This window comes from Crocodylus siamensis, chromosome 5 (assembly GCF_052110815.1).
Source record: "Crocodylus siamensis isolate JL-2025a chromosome 5, ASM5211081v1, whole genome shotgun sequence".
In the NCBI taxonomy this organism is placed as follows: Eukaryota; Metazoa; Chordata; order Crocodylia; family Crocodylidae; genus Crocodylus; species Crocodylus siamensis.
In genome coordinates, this window is record NC_143399.1 from 28,382,845 (window position 1) to 28,397,512 (window position 14,668).

General features: G+C 46.4%; 1 protein-coding gene across 1 annotated transcript in view; it reads right to left on the reverse strand.

The window, feature by feature from the left end:
• Window positions 1–14,110, reverse strand: part of LOC149863649 (uncharacterized) — a 37,424-nt gene extending 23,314 nt beyond the window's left edge. The window contains exon 1 of the mRNA XM_090049444.1: window positions 13,345–14,110. Coding sequence (XP_089905570.1) covers window positions 13,345–13,818 — 474 coding nt within the window. The 5' untranslated portion in view covers window positions 13,819–14,110. The remainder of the gene's footprint in view (window positions 1–13,344) is intronic.
• Between the last annotated feature and the right edge of the window lie 558 nt (window positions 14,111–14,668).

The window sequence follows — 14,668 nt, forward strand, 5'->3', positions numbered from 1 at the left end:
CCCCATCTCCTGAGTCCCAGAAATACTGTTGACCTGGCCTAATAAATTTCCTCAGAACCTAGACGTTCTCTTGGCCCTGATCCCAAATTCACATAAGAAACCATTTCATAGGCAAAGTTCTTATTTACAGTTACTCGCTCCCATAATATTTTATCTGAGGTGGCATTTTTAACACCCCCCACTACTGGATGAACTGTCCCTTTCTTCAGTTTTTAACTAATCTAGTAAAATCCCATAAATATTAAGATGCTTTGGTGCTCTATATTCAGACAGAAGGCTGGCTGACAAGAAAGTGCATTAGCATTAAAATGATGGTTACATCCAGGCTGAAGCTGACAATACATTCATTTTTAAATCTCCTGTCATTTTGCCAGCTGTCCCTGAGGAATGGACTATGCACCAACTGTACTGCCTTCAGACAGCATGATATTTAGGCAAAGGAAAATCTCTTGCCAGGCACACAGTGGGTCAATGTGCTAGTTTTTCAACCTCTGGAAACCTGGCATTAGATTTTTTGTTTTGCTGCAGACCTACATGCCACTTCAGCCACAGGAGATGAGAAATACAGTGGAAGGCAGCACTGCTGAATACCCAAGCAGATCTCAGCATGGGTCTGAAGATCACTGTTTACAAATGTTCTTGGGGCAGAATTGTTGTTTGAATCAATATTCACAAATAGCTTATAATTTGTGGGGGGAGGGTGGAAAAGCAAAAGTTAAACTTGGAGTCTAATCAAATGTGTTTCTATTATTCTTCTCCTAAGAAACTTACTCTAACAGGGCTCTCCAGATGGAGATTTTTCTTCTCTTTAGCACAAAGTTTCCCTCACATGGTATCTTGGTTTTACAACACCGCAGTCTACAAAATTTCTACACTAAAGCAACTTGTCGTTAGGCAATTCTAAATGAAGGTCGCTGTATAAACCCCTATGTACAGCCTTCCCTTCCCAGGGGGAAACAGAGTCCAGCTAAAACAATCCTTCACCTTTTTCCTTAATTAGAGCTTCCATAAGCCCAATAGAGTTTCAGCAAGTTTTCTCCTGGACATGACTTTCTTCAATCCTTCTTCAGACTCATAAGCCCTCTTCCCTCTCAGGCAGCAGATACCTGCACCCTCTTGGTGACACCTCATGGGTGCAAGGGAATTCAGCTGGTCTCACTATCCCAGTCTCCAAAACCCTAATGAGTGAGGCACTGTCAGCTTCAGCCTCTGGATTTTCATCACTTGTCCCTGGGTCTAATTTTCATGGTGACTTGTTTGGCTATTAGGACTTCACCCAGGCCTCTTCCTAAACAACCCTTCACTTCTCCTTCCTAGATCTCCCTGAGGCCTCTTCACGTTCCATCACTTACTAGCTTGGTTCTTCTGCCCACACACCTAACACTGACCTGGGCTCGCTAAGCCACAAGCTTGCTTTGTATAGAACCCTGCACCTACCTGTGATAAGGCTCCTTGACCCTTGGACTACAACTCCCAAGACCTACTCAGACTTCAATATACCACTGCCATTAAGGACCAAGCCCTCAAGCGTGCAGGACCACAGCTCTTTTACTGGGCCTACAACATAATCAAGGGGAGGACAAAGCTCACCAGAGTATCCAGAAACAGGCATAATAAACACTACAAGCCAGGCTCTGTGCTATGATTCTCAGAAGGTGCAGTGCAGGACTTAAAGGGCAAAATGGCTTTATGCCACAGGGCATAATTAATTTACAACAGGCTTACATGGCTGTCTCTACAGCTCTGAGGAGCCAGAGTGCTCAGCACTACTACAGCTCCTCTTCCTACTGCTGACATGGCCCTATGCTGGGAGTGAGACAGAAGGGTGCCATAGAGCGACCTACATCAGGCTTATGTTGCCCCTATACTAAGAGTATTTCCCAAAGTTGTTACAGTTACTCCTTAGGTCACTGGAGTGCCAGGTTTAGCACAGCTGGACAGATTCATTCACTAGAAGTGTTGGCTGGTGGGAGAAAAAAAACAGACTCCTTGTGGCTCCTGGCTTTATTCACATGCTCTATTCACTATTAAATAATAATTAATCTCAGTCCACAGTAAGTGACTGTGTTTAATCATAAACAACTTACCAATAGACATGTCTTAACACAGACTCTTACTTCCCAGCATATACTTTCCATCCATCAGGAACCTTTCCAGCTAGGTCAGGCAGGCAGCTTAGCCCAAGTGACTCCTTGTAGGCATTACTATAATCCTCCTTGCTCTGATTAACTAGATTAGCAAAGCAGCTCAAGGGATCTCTCTCAGCCCAGGGAAACTGCACAGACAGAACAAGAGTGCGACAGGGTGTCCTCCTATTCCCTCAGTCTTTGGGAGTTTTTCACAAAATCCCAGTGCAGACTCTAGATTCATTTACAAGGACGTAAAACTGAATTCCACTGATTTCAACTGGGTAATTCAGTTTTAGAGGCAATACAACTGAGATCAGAATTTTGCCCCCACTGAATCTTGATGAAGATACACTGCTAACCCTTAAAAATCCCCTCAAATCTGTAACTGGCTTTCTGAGAAACCCTGTGGCTACATGAATGATAAGTGTTTGCCCTGAATGTTTTTGGCTTGAGAAGGTCCTGTCAAATGAGAAGAGACCTGCACATTTCCACAGACAGTAACTCTTGTTCTACACTGGCAAGAGCAGTGGCTCTCAATTTTTATAATATTGCTAATAATGCTTTGACTATGCAAACTGTGGCTTAGAATGGGCTCAAGGCACTTAGCCTTTCATGAGGGGCGGTGTGAAAGATCAGAAGCATTCTGGCATGCACAGGAACTTCCTCTTGTGCACAGTTTGCTACTGGGAATTAGAAGAGCAGTATCTTTGTCTGTTCCTGATTCCTCCTTTCCTGCTGAAGAGGGAGCATCTCAGCAGCAGCTCTGTGCTCTCCCTGAGCACAGGGCCTGTCATTCTTTTGGTCCATTATGCCAGCCAGGGAAGACTTAGTCCACATCCCCACTAACCACAATCTAGCTCTTTATTTTGTCAATCGTTCAGGCCTCAAATGTAGGATTGGGGTTTTTTAAAGGAAGCTTTTACACCAGCTAATATTAATAGAAACATTTTCATGATTTTTTTTAAATGTCAATGGAACACTTTTATTTTTTTAAACATTTGCCCGCGGTGCTTGAGAGCCAAACACTGCAGCATTGTGCTAGCACATGGAACTGACTATAAACAGATCAGGCTGCTTCCCTGTCAGATGAGTGAAGTCAGCATAGACGAGGAAAAGTAAATTTGTGCATGAAACATTTACTGCTTTTAGTGAAAATAATCTCAGTGTTAGTTGTACCACCAGCAAGAGGCATTTTTAATCAGAGATTCTGATTTTCAGAGTACTATGTAAAAACAGAGATATATCTTGAAAATGCACAGGATATCAGCCTATCCTGTCACCAGGGGGTTCAGACAGTGTGTGTGGGGGGGGATGGTATCTGCCTACTACCTACCTTGAGGGACAATGACATTGGCTTCACTCTTCATCCAATCCAGAAGTTCCATTTTGGCAAAATTCCTGTTTGAAGTCATTGTGCATTCTGCCAGAGTAGAGGATCATACCCTACACTGGTTCTGGGCAATTAGACAGGGCTAGCTATCATGATACGCTAGCATTCACTGTGCTTTAGTGATATAAAGGGGAGGAGTCAAAGGTATAGCAGCACATACAATCAAGCTGCTCCAAAAGCAAGAAGCTTTCAATCATGCTAATTTTCTTCTATAATTAAGACAGGAACTAGACTTTAGTGTTGGTTAACACAACTGTTTGTAACCCTTCTATGATTTCAACACTTAGCACCTGTACTCATTATTTCTCTACTATGGTACAACTAAAAAGGTACCTAAATCATAGGAAAGGTGATAAGGTCTGCAGAAGCACTTACCTGATATCACCTCCAAACACTACTTCTTGTGGCTCCAGTTCTCGAGGACAGGCAGCCATATTCTTGCTCCTTGGCTGGCTCCAAGCCATAACTTTCTCCCCCTGACTCAGCCATTAATTAACACAGGCTTTAGGTTCAGCAGAATGCAGCTGGAGCAAGGGTTTGGCCCAACAGGCACATCAGCTTTGACAGCCTGGTCCTGTGCTTTATGGACTGCTCCCCTGAGGCTTCTTTTACCCACAAATGGCTAAGATGAGGGGGATACTCCATTTGAAACTGAATTTGATTTCACTCCCCCAAAATAGATTTGGAAACATTTTTCAGATTTAGAATCTAAGCAAGCCAAGATTAGCCAGGATTAGCACATCTTCTTAATCCACAGCAGTGATGGCCTTAGGGTTGTTGGGGCCCTAGGCAAGAGAGTCATTTGGGTCCCTTAGAGGTATGTACTCAGGTAAATATTAACCCACCACAGTTGTACTGTGGATCTTTTTAATATTCTTTGGGGGAATTAGATACATATTTGAGTGTTAAAATGCAAATAGAGCCACTTCCTTGCAAACGCTTCACCCCCCCCCCAAAATTTGGGCCCCTTAAAGTGTGGGGCCCTGAGCAGTCACCCAGTTTGTCCTCCCCTAAGGCCATTACTGTTCACAAGCATGTAAACCTGGGATGAGTGCTCTCTTCCCAGACAGCAACCTTGTGCTGACGACACCCTCAAGAACATAAGTGATCTGTGGATCTGTAAACCCTTTCTATCTGCAAGGATGACATCATGTCTGCATATTTTCTGCCACAGAGAATCTGATCAGACTTTTTTGTTGAAGTATTACTATTTACAAGTGAAGGGCACAGCCCAGAAAACACTGCAAAAAACCCCAACAACTTTATTTCTTTCAGGACCACCAGAGAGCTATGATGTGCTCCCATGCAACAGTGACCCTAGAAACAGAAAAGTAGACTGGAAGGAGTCTGAAGAGATCACCTAGTCCAACCCTGTACTTAAACCATCCCAAACTCATCTAACCTGCTTTTAAAAACTTCCAAGGATGGAGATTCCACAACCTCTCTGGATAATCTGTTCCAGAGCTTAACAACCTTCATGGAGAGAGAGTTCTCATTAGCCAGCCTAAATTCCTTCTACTGGCAAAAATCCTCAGCATCACCAATTAGGGATCTGGCATCAAAAATCACCTTAGTTCCAACTATAACCTTTAGCGCTAAGGATCAGAACTGTTTCCTCACCAAGGCAAGGGAGGTCTAAATATCAGGATATGGGCTGACTCCTTTGCTTTCCAGGGAGTGGAAAGTGTCCTAATGGGAGTGAAAACAGCTCAATCTCTGGCTCAGCATGGAAAAAGCAAAAGTCACACTCACACAAGTCACCTTGTGTGAAAATACCAGTAACTAGTCAAGAGTGGCATCTCTACCCACATGAACACCAGAAGAAGCATCAACACTGCTACTGGTATTTACAGTTGCCATCAATGACATATCTGTGGCTTCTATATTGAGGGAACCAACCAGGTCTCCAATACTGTCAATACTGAAATTTCTGCACTTGGCACTGGCATATATTCCAAGTTTACTTCAAAGGTTCATACTGCTTCTGAATTATGTTGATTCTTTGTGGAACTGAGAGGTGTCTGGTCTTTGTCATTACTGGAGTAAACCCTCTTCCCTCCCTCCAATAGGGTGTCTTCTCTTCTCAAATCACACCAGTCAGAAAGAAGGTTCCCCTCTACAAAGCAGACAGAGTTTAGAGCTCTGAAGCATCCCCCTCCAAAACAGCAATGGTCAGGTCAACCCCTGCTGCATCACTCTTACCAGTAAAAAGCACTATGTTGGTCCCAGTGGGCATACTGGGGACATTCTTCTGGGGTGTCCAGGAACCAGTCTCCCTCCCGTAATTTGAGTAAATGTAGAAATCTCAGTTACCCTCTGTGTGTCTTGTCTGACCTTCATCTACAGAAGGGAAGAACAAAAATAAGTGCCTGAAGAGGAGGGGACATTAGAGCCTCTGGAAAAAAAAAAAGTTTAATTTCTCAGTGTCTCATTATCACCCTCCACCAAAGCAGCCATTTGTTCAGCTCCAGCACCAGCCCCTCATGACTTTAAAACATTTCAGGAGCTACTTGCCCAACACTAAAACATCTTTCATTGAAGAAAAACTTAGCACCTTCCTGATAAGCCTCACTTGACCTGCAGTCAACACATCTAACAGTTGGCTGATTGAGTGCTACAGATGCAACTGTTTCCTTCACGTACAAATGATCCTACTGCAAAGGAGAAAACTCTCCATATAATTTACTTTTCTAAATGACAAAGATTTTCCATTTGGGTATCCCAGCACAACCTCAAAATTCTTGACTATACTTTGCATTTAATGCACCCTGGATTTTTGTAGACAATCCTATCAAAGTCTACCTTGCAGGCTGCCTTACCCATACAGTAATACCCAGTTTTCTTATCCAGAGTCCAAAAGGGGTCACTCTATGCTTAACTACACAGGAGAGAACCCACTCTAACACAGGATCTTAATATTGTCCTTACAAACCTCATGGAGCCCCACTCTGACCCCATTTCTGAATCTTTACATCATCTTTACACCTGGAAGATGGGGTGGCGTGCCCTCTCAGTTACTTTGCAGATAACATCAAGCTGGGGGGAACAGTGGATATGCTGAAGGACAGCCCTAGGATTCAGAGACCTCAACCAATTGGAGGATTGAACCAAAAGACATGTCATGAAGTTCAGTAAGGACAAGTGCAAAATCCTGCACTTAGGATGGAACAATCTCATGCACTGGTGCAGGCTGAGGACTGACTGGCAGAAAAGGAGCCGGGGTTACAGTGTACAATAAGCTGAATATGAGCCAACGGTGGACCCTTGTTGCCAAGAAGGCTAACAGCACACTAGTCTGTATTAGTAGAAGCACTGCTAGCAGATAGGGGGGAAAAGATTATTTCCCTCTATTCAGCACTGGTGAGGCCACATCTGGAGTACCGTGTCCAGTTTTGGCCCCCACTACAGAAAGGATGTAGACAGATTGGACAGTCCAGTGGAGGGCAATGAAAATAGTTAGGGGGTTGAGGCACATGACTTATAAGGAGAGGATGAGGGAACTGTGCTTATTTAGTCTGGAGGAGAGAAGACTGAGGGGAGGATTTAATAGCAACCTTCAACTAGACCTGAAGGATGGTTCAAAAGAGGATGGAGCTAGACTGTTCTCAATGGTGGCACATACGAGAACAAGGAACAATGGTCTCAAGTTGCGGCAAGGGAGGTTTAGGTTATATATTAGGATGAACTTTCTCATTAGGAGGGTAATAAAGCACTGGAACAGGCTACCCAGAGAGGTGGTGGAACTTCCATCTGTGGAAGTTTTTAACAAAGCCTTGGCTGGGATGCTATAGTTGGGGATGGTCCTAATATAAGCAGCGGGTTGGAATAGATGACCTTCCGAGGTCCCTTCCAACCCTAATTTTCTATGATTCTATCTCCCACTCGCAAGATAAAAGGGTTGGTAAACTCCTATTACTGACCCTTCTTATACAACAACCTGTAGAAATAAAGTTGGTTTAAAACCTTGTTCTATGCTTAATCCCCAGACTGTTAGGCTTTCATTTGAACCTGTCTATTAATGCACCTGTGTTCTCTCCAAAACTCCATTCCTCTCCAGGGCAGAAGAGACTCCTCACATGGGACACTTTGAGGATCTTGTTATACTACTCTGACAAGACAAAGCATGCTTTCTACTGCCACCTCCTCCTAGCCAGGGGTGGGGAATTATTTGTCTGGAGGGCCACTAAAGTTTTGGTGACCTGTTGTGTGCTGGGGGAGGGGGTCAACCAGGCCTGGCAGGCAGGGATTGGGAGCAATTCATCCTATCCAGCCCTGGCCAGTCTGCCACGCACACACTGCTGGGGGCACTGGATGGAGCAGCCAAGTAGGCATGGTCTCCAAGGAGACCAGCCAGGACTACCACAGGCAGGGTAAATTCAGCCCCAGTGGATGGGATGGGGAGTGGGTAGATGGGGAGTTTCATCCAGGAATGGGATGGGCAGGGGCCAGGACAGGGGCCTGGATTGTGGCACAGTTAAAGTGCAGGGTCAGGGCCTGGGGATAGAGCTGCAATCTGCTCCCCACAGAGCCTGGCATTATCACTGCCCCACAATCCCAGCCCCAGCCCTGCCCCATCCTGCTCCTGAATATCACTCCCCACCTGCCTGCAGCCCCATCCCATCTGCCCAGCCAAGCATGCCCTGCCCCTGGGGGTCCTGGCTGGTCTCCATGGAGATCCCACTCCATCCAGTGGCCCCAGTAGTGGGTGTGAGGAGGACAGGATGGGGTGCCTGGGCAGTGACACCAGGTCCAGCTGCGGCAGCGACACTGGCAGTGGCTGCAAGAAGGAGCTGCCACCACCAAGGCTGCTGGGAACCTAAGTCCAGCCACCATACTGCCTGAGCTCCACCACACAGGACAGGGCTGAGGGACCCGCTGCAGGACAGATACGATCCTTTGGGAGGCTGTAATGAGCCCATGGGCCATATTTTGCCCACCCCATCCTAGACAACATAAAGAAAGGTTTTAGATCTGCGATAAAGTGACTGATACCCCTCTCCTTCAAGTTGTTAAAGATGGTATCGCTAGACTACAACTTGCATCCCCTGCATACTCTAGGAACAACCCTGTATTTAGAATTTGCAATAGAAAGACCCCTACAGATTTTAGTGCACTTTAGATCAGGCTCTGTGTATTCACAAGGTCATCTGAAAAAGCAAGGACTCTCTGGCAATCTGGAGAGCTCATATGGTTTTACAAGTGTTTGCTGAAACAAGGTTCCTACCCAGGAATGGGCAAATTGCTGCCCACGCCAACTGACTTCTGCAGTTTTGCCAGATTTCAAGATTGGACCTTCTGTATGCAACATTTCCAGATGGAGCAATATTTGTCTGCCAACTTACATTTCAATAAAAGGTGAACTGAACAAACTCCGAAAGAAATGGGACATCAACACGGGATTTCACACAGCTTGACATGACATTTGCCACCATGCAGCCTTGAAAATTTTTTTTTGAGGTTGGAGAAACCTCAGAGTAAAGAACATTTCTAGGCTGTAGTCTGTAATAGTTGTAACCTGCTGTGTTGGTCTATGCATGTCTACATCTTAAGTGGAACTAGGAGACAGACGGCATGGCTTCTCTGCCATTACCTTATCTACCCTACATTATCAGTGCACTTTCCCCATATATGCAGGGTTTTGTCTGCTCTTCCTAAATTTAAAATCTGTTGCATCTTCTTATGACAAACATTTTTGTTTGCTGCTGTTGAAAATCAAAGTTAAAAGGTTGCTTATAGGTGGAAGCCCTTGTTTCAGATTCCCTTGCCCACTTCTACTAATGCCAGCCAGCTCATGGCACATGTACATCCCGAAGCCACCTTCTGTGCTTCAAAGCCACAAATTTGTGCAGACAATTAAAAAACTGTGCATTGGTTGTAATCAGGCCTAGATAATAAGGCCAGATTTTCCCAGTTGCTGAATACATATATTGTCAAAGCTGAAAACTCAACCTTTCCCCCACCATGACTGGAGAGTGTAGTCAATGCACTGAGAACCACACGCAAGGTGCTGAGAACTTCACATCATTCATTTCTGAATTTATACAATCCCCTGAAGCTCCCCAGGGCCTCTGACCTCTCCATACGTGCATCATTCTCTGTTCTGTATGAACTTATGGAAACACTGATGGTATTCACCACATTGCTGATTCTTTCTGCTCTGTTTTATCCAGTTTCTTAGACTGTGCCCATCAGTGGGTTATCTGAATACCTTTTAGGTCATCCAGACATATTCATGATCCTTTTCTCTACTGATCATGGATTTAGGGTGTGTAAATGCTGGCCCATATTGAGAGGAATTCAACAGTTACAGGATGAGTACAGTTTGAGGCCACCATGTTGGCAGAAATGGTAGTTCTAAATATGACAGACATAAACATTTTTATACAACTAAATGAAAACCAGAATTTCTAGGAAAGCTGAACCTGAAGCTGAATTATTATGCCAGAGGTGGCCCAATTATTTCCTTCTTGCTTCCACAAAAAATGCAGTTGTGGTTACTCGGCCTTCTGTGTCCTGAGGTGAGAGGACATGCACATATAGATGTTGCCCAAAGGAACACCGCTATACAAAAAACAGCACGTACATACAGACTGGCATTCACATAGCAACATACTTGAAGAACAGCAAGTTTTAGCTCATGAAATTTTGAATGAATTTTCCACTGGGGAGAGACTGGTTGTTCCCCCACTCTTAACTGATATCTTCCAGGAACAACAGGAAACAAAAGGATGGTTCTTGATTCCACTCTGCTGTCATGCCAGACAAGACAGCGGTTTATGCCTACTGCCTGAGTTATTCATTACAGAACTCTGTTACTCATACAGAATCAACACAACTTAATGAATCCTGAGATTTATTAATTTACCTCCTTTTCCTGTGGGACTAGAAAGAGGCTAGTATTTTCTTCCCCAGTTCCACAGAACTGGAGTCAAGGGAAAGGTGAAGTGTACTTAAAAGTCAGACTTCCTCTACACATGTGGACAGCACTATGTAGCATATAGATATGAAGTATACCAGAAAATATAGGCAATGGCCAGACTGAGAAAGCTAGCAGGCTGGAGCTCTGCTAAAATGATGGGAAGAGTTGGTGTTAGGGAAGGGAAGAAGGCAAATAGGAAACTCTGCACCCAAGGAATTCTGCAGTAACTCTGAGCAAATCAGAGCAGTAAAAACTGGAACCAACTTGAATGCTAGAGGTTGAGGCCTCCCTGCTACTCTGCTGCTTTGCCTGTATGTTGCTATGCTTAATTTGCCCCACTGGATTTGCACCTCCTGTGAGTCACTGAGAGGAGCTATTGACTCTGGAAGAGCAGATTTAGTGTAGCAGGAACCAGTGGCCTGGCAGGAGCAGCAGAAGAGGCCCAATCTAAGGTAAGTAAACATGAAGAGGAAAGGCTGGTGAGAGAAGAAACTGAAACAGGGAAAGAAGAACAGAGAGGAGGGGAGATGGAGGAAACACATGGTAGGGGATGGGCAACAGAAAAAGAGAATGGGAAAGAGGAAATTAAAGACAGTACAGAAAGGTTTGAGTTCTGGTTTTAATCAGAACCTTCCCTCAAATTCACCTAATTAAGACCCTTTGATGTTTCCATTTCAGTTCTGGGCACACCCTTTCACTTAAACCAGTAGCACCTACAGGAAAATCTATTCCATACAGTTCCTCTCAAAACTTCAATGTCCTTGAAAATATTTCTGAAAGACTGAAACTGTTAGGAGGTGGGTGACCAGTACCTCCCCTCAATGACATTTTCCTGGTTTGGCCACAGTGAACCTGTTTCCCTGGAGAAATAAAAGTTAAAAATCCAGGCCCGTGAAATGAATATTATGATATACATCCCCCCCAGTCTAGCATAATCTGAGTATAACCAACCATTCCAAATCCCTGCTTTTATATGCTCCTAATAGATTCTATCAAACAAACAGCAAATGCACAAAATTAGAGAAGCCACTAAAATACTCTTCAGTACGCAAATTTTTATGAGTAGTGTACATTTTCCAATTTACCCAGTGGCTCAAAAATTCTGACACTTGACTCTAGTTAGATTCTAGTGGACACCATCTTAAGGGCAGAACACTATTTCCCTCAATCTCTTTCCCCAAGGCATATTTCTGAAGAAGTAGGAATGGTCTTGTATGTGTGGATTACAACAGGGAAATGTGCAGCAGTGGTGAATGAAAGGCTCACAAGGTACCTTGAACCCACAAGAAGCTCACTTAATTTCAGATTTTGTTAACTACTTAAAATTCAGCCCAGACTTGTTTCAACATTCAGAGCTTTTCCAGTGACTACTGGTTCTGTTTTCAGCAAACTAAGTCCAATTTACAGGTTTCCATTGAAATACCGTGACATGTCTGGTAAAGTGAAATAATTTTTCAACACTGTATTCACTGACGTTTGTGTGGGACTTATTGAGCCTCATTAAAGCCAAAATTCAATTAAAACTTGGGCATCTGTTGATTGTAAAAAAAATTAACAAAAAACAAATATTTGCACGAATCCCTGAAATATAGGACCAGTCTGTTAAACCCAATTTAATTCTGTTGTGTAGCTTCTTCCGCTTTAGAGGTCTCCGCATATTTATTACAAGAAAATTGTCATATTAAAAAATTGTTCCTAACAGTAAGTAATAGAAACAGTTTACATCACAGTAGCACTTCTCACAGAGTATTAGTCATTCTGGATAAAACTGTATCAGCAATGGGTTCCACCTCAAAAGCAATTGGTAGATCTTCAAATTAAAGCATCCTAAAAAAGCATACACCTCACAACAGGGAAACCTGGAGGACTGGATAGCTCTGAGGTTGGAAACAGGATATGAAGTCTTTCTCCCCCTAGTTACCAGCTGTAACTCAGCCAAGACAATAGACTGAAAGTTGTTCAATCTAAAGGTTACCGGTGGCTACGCAATGGTGTCACACCAATTCTTTATGATAGGTATGAACACAAACAACCTGTCACCACAGTGGCACTCTCAAGAGACAGCCCAACAAATATGTGACTTTTTGTTTGACAAGGTTCTTTGAGTAGACGTGATATCTTTTCTTAGCTCAACTGAGTAGTTGGGAAAAAGTTCTTAGCAAGCTTTTGAGTGCAATCACCTTTCTTTTTGTTTGAGGCACTTGGTTGGGTAAAAAACAGGGAGCAGGGCTGCTGCTCATATGAGATTTGTGTTGGGAAAACAAGGACCCATGCACCACTTTAGCTTTACTTGAATGAAAGGACCTACTGAAAAGATTTAAGAGGAGACAGGGAGCCCCCAATCAGCCCCTCTGCGTCTGCGTCTGGGTTGCAACAGAACTTGACACGGTGCTGGGACAAGCTGGCGGTGACAGCCGAGGTACAGCTGGATCAACAGGAGGTTCCTTGGAAAGACAGCACCTCTGCAGCCTGCTGGGTGCTGCCAACCCAATCTCCTGCGCCCGGGGCCACGGCTGCCTCCTGCTTCCACCTGCACCCATGGTGCAGGGGCTCCCCACCAGAGGCACAAAATAGTCCTCAAGGAAGGGCTCAATTGCATTGAATTAAAGCTGGCTAGAAACCACCTATACAACTGTTCCCTTTCCAAGCACTAACTTTCTAGCAGGTTGGTTCTTTCCACAGCGAGGCAGCCGCTCATCTGGGGGGGGGATTACTCGGTACCTGTAGCCGGCCTCATTTACCCCGCGCGGATCGCACAATACATGCAAGGTGCTGGGGACCGGCCCTCCGCTCGCTGTGCGGGTCGGGCCCAGGCTGGGGCCCGCAGGAAGGCCGTAGGCTGCGACCCCGCCAAGCAGGGGGGCACGAGAGGAGCAGCGCTCAGAGTGCGTCATGCGGTGACTCACAGCGCCCGGGCCGGGGGGGGGCGGGGGCGGGCTGAGGCGACGCGCTGGGCCGGGGCCTCCGACTTCCGCCCGCTCCGAGGGGCCTGGCGGCGGCCGCTGCCTCACGCCCAGCCGCGGGCGGCGGTGACGACGCTCCGAGGCTTTCACCAAATATGGGCGGGAGCTGGAAGCGGCCGTGCGGCGCTGGCAGCAGCGACCCGCTCCCGGGCACGGGCCCAGCAGGGCCGCGGCCAGCACCCGCCCCCGGGCCAGGGATGCCCTCGGCCGGCGCCGGGCGTGCGCCACCCTGCACGGCCCCGGGGCGGGCTTCCAGCGGCCCCGCGTGCCACCATTTTGAGCGGGGCTTGCTCGTGGCTCCGGGTTTATCGCGGGGGCCGAGCCGCGCGCAACGTAACCGCGCGTCTCGGAAACGCCGCTGGCAAGTTTCAGGCCGCTGCTCCGAGCCTCAGCTGAAGACAGTGCCCCTAATATCATGTACTATATAATGTAATGTAATGTGTTATAATATAAAGATAAAACATAAATATATAATGTAATGTAATACCAAAACAAAATCTACGTATATAATGTAATGTAATATAACACAAATAAATCTCAGTCCCCTGGGGTGGGGTGCGGCCAGGAGCGCGCCCCTGCGCCGAGAGCAGCGCTGCGCAGGCAGCGAGGACCCCCCGGCCGCGGCTGCCCGACGTGCTCAATGAGGAACAACCGCCGCAGGAAGGAAGCGGCCCCGCAGCGACCCCTGCCCAGGCTGGCCCCGGGAGCCCCTTACCCTGGCACACGTGCGCGGCGCCGCGCTCTTCTCCGTCACCCTTTCGGCGGGGGAAAGGAGCAGGCGACGAGACGTCTGGGCTTGCCTGCTCCGAGCAGCAGGACGGGTGGGCGCTGCTTCGCCATCCTCCCCGAGCCGCACACAAGCACGCATTGTATGGAAATGCCGCGCAGACAGGTTCATCAGATCCCCCTCCTCTTGGCATGCCCTCCCTCTCCGCCGGCTCTCTGCCCCCGCTGCGTCTCACGGCACTGGGAGGCTGAGCGGTCTCCCGAGCCCGCTCTTCCCACCCCTCCAGGCCTTGGAGGCAGAAAAGAGAAGAAAACCCAAACCTGTGTTAGGAACAATAATCTCATTTGCAAAGAAACATCCCCGGAATGGGGGACTATTGTAACGGTGCCGGGCAGCAGCCCCGACGGCTTCGCTCCCCACCCCCACCCGCCGTAATAAACCAGCAAACTACAGCACAAGCCAGTTGGCCCCGGACTGCAATTCCTCCTAAATCATGATAGACGGATTGCGTGAAAAACAGGAATTCCAAAGAATTTCCTG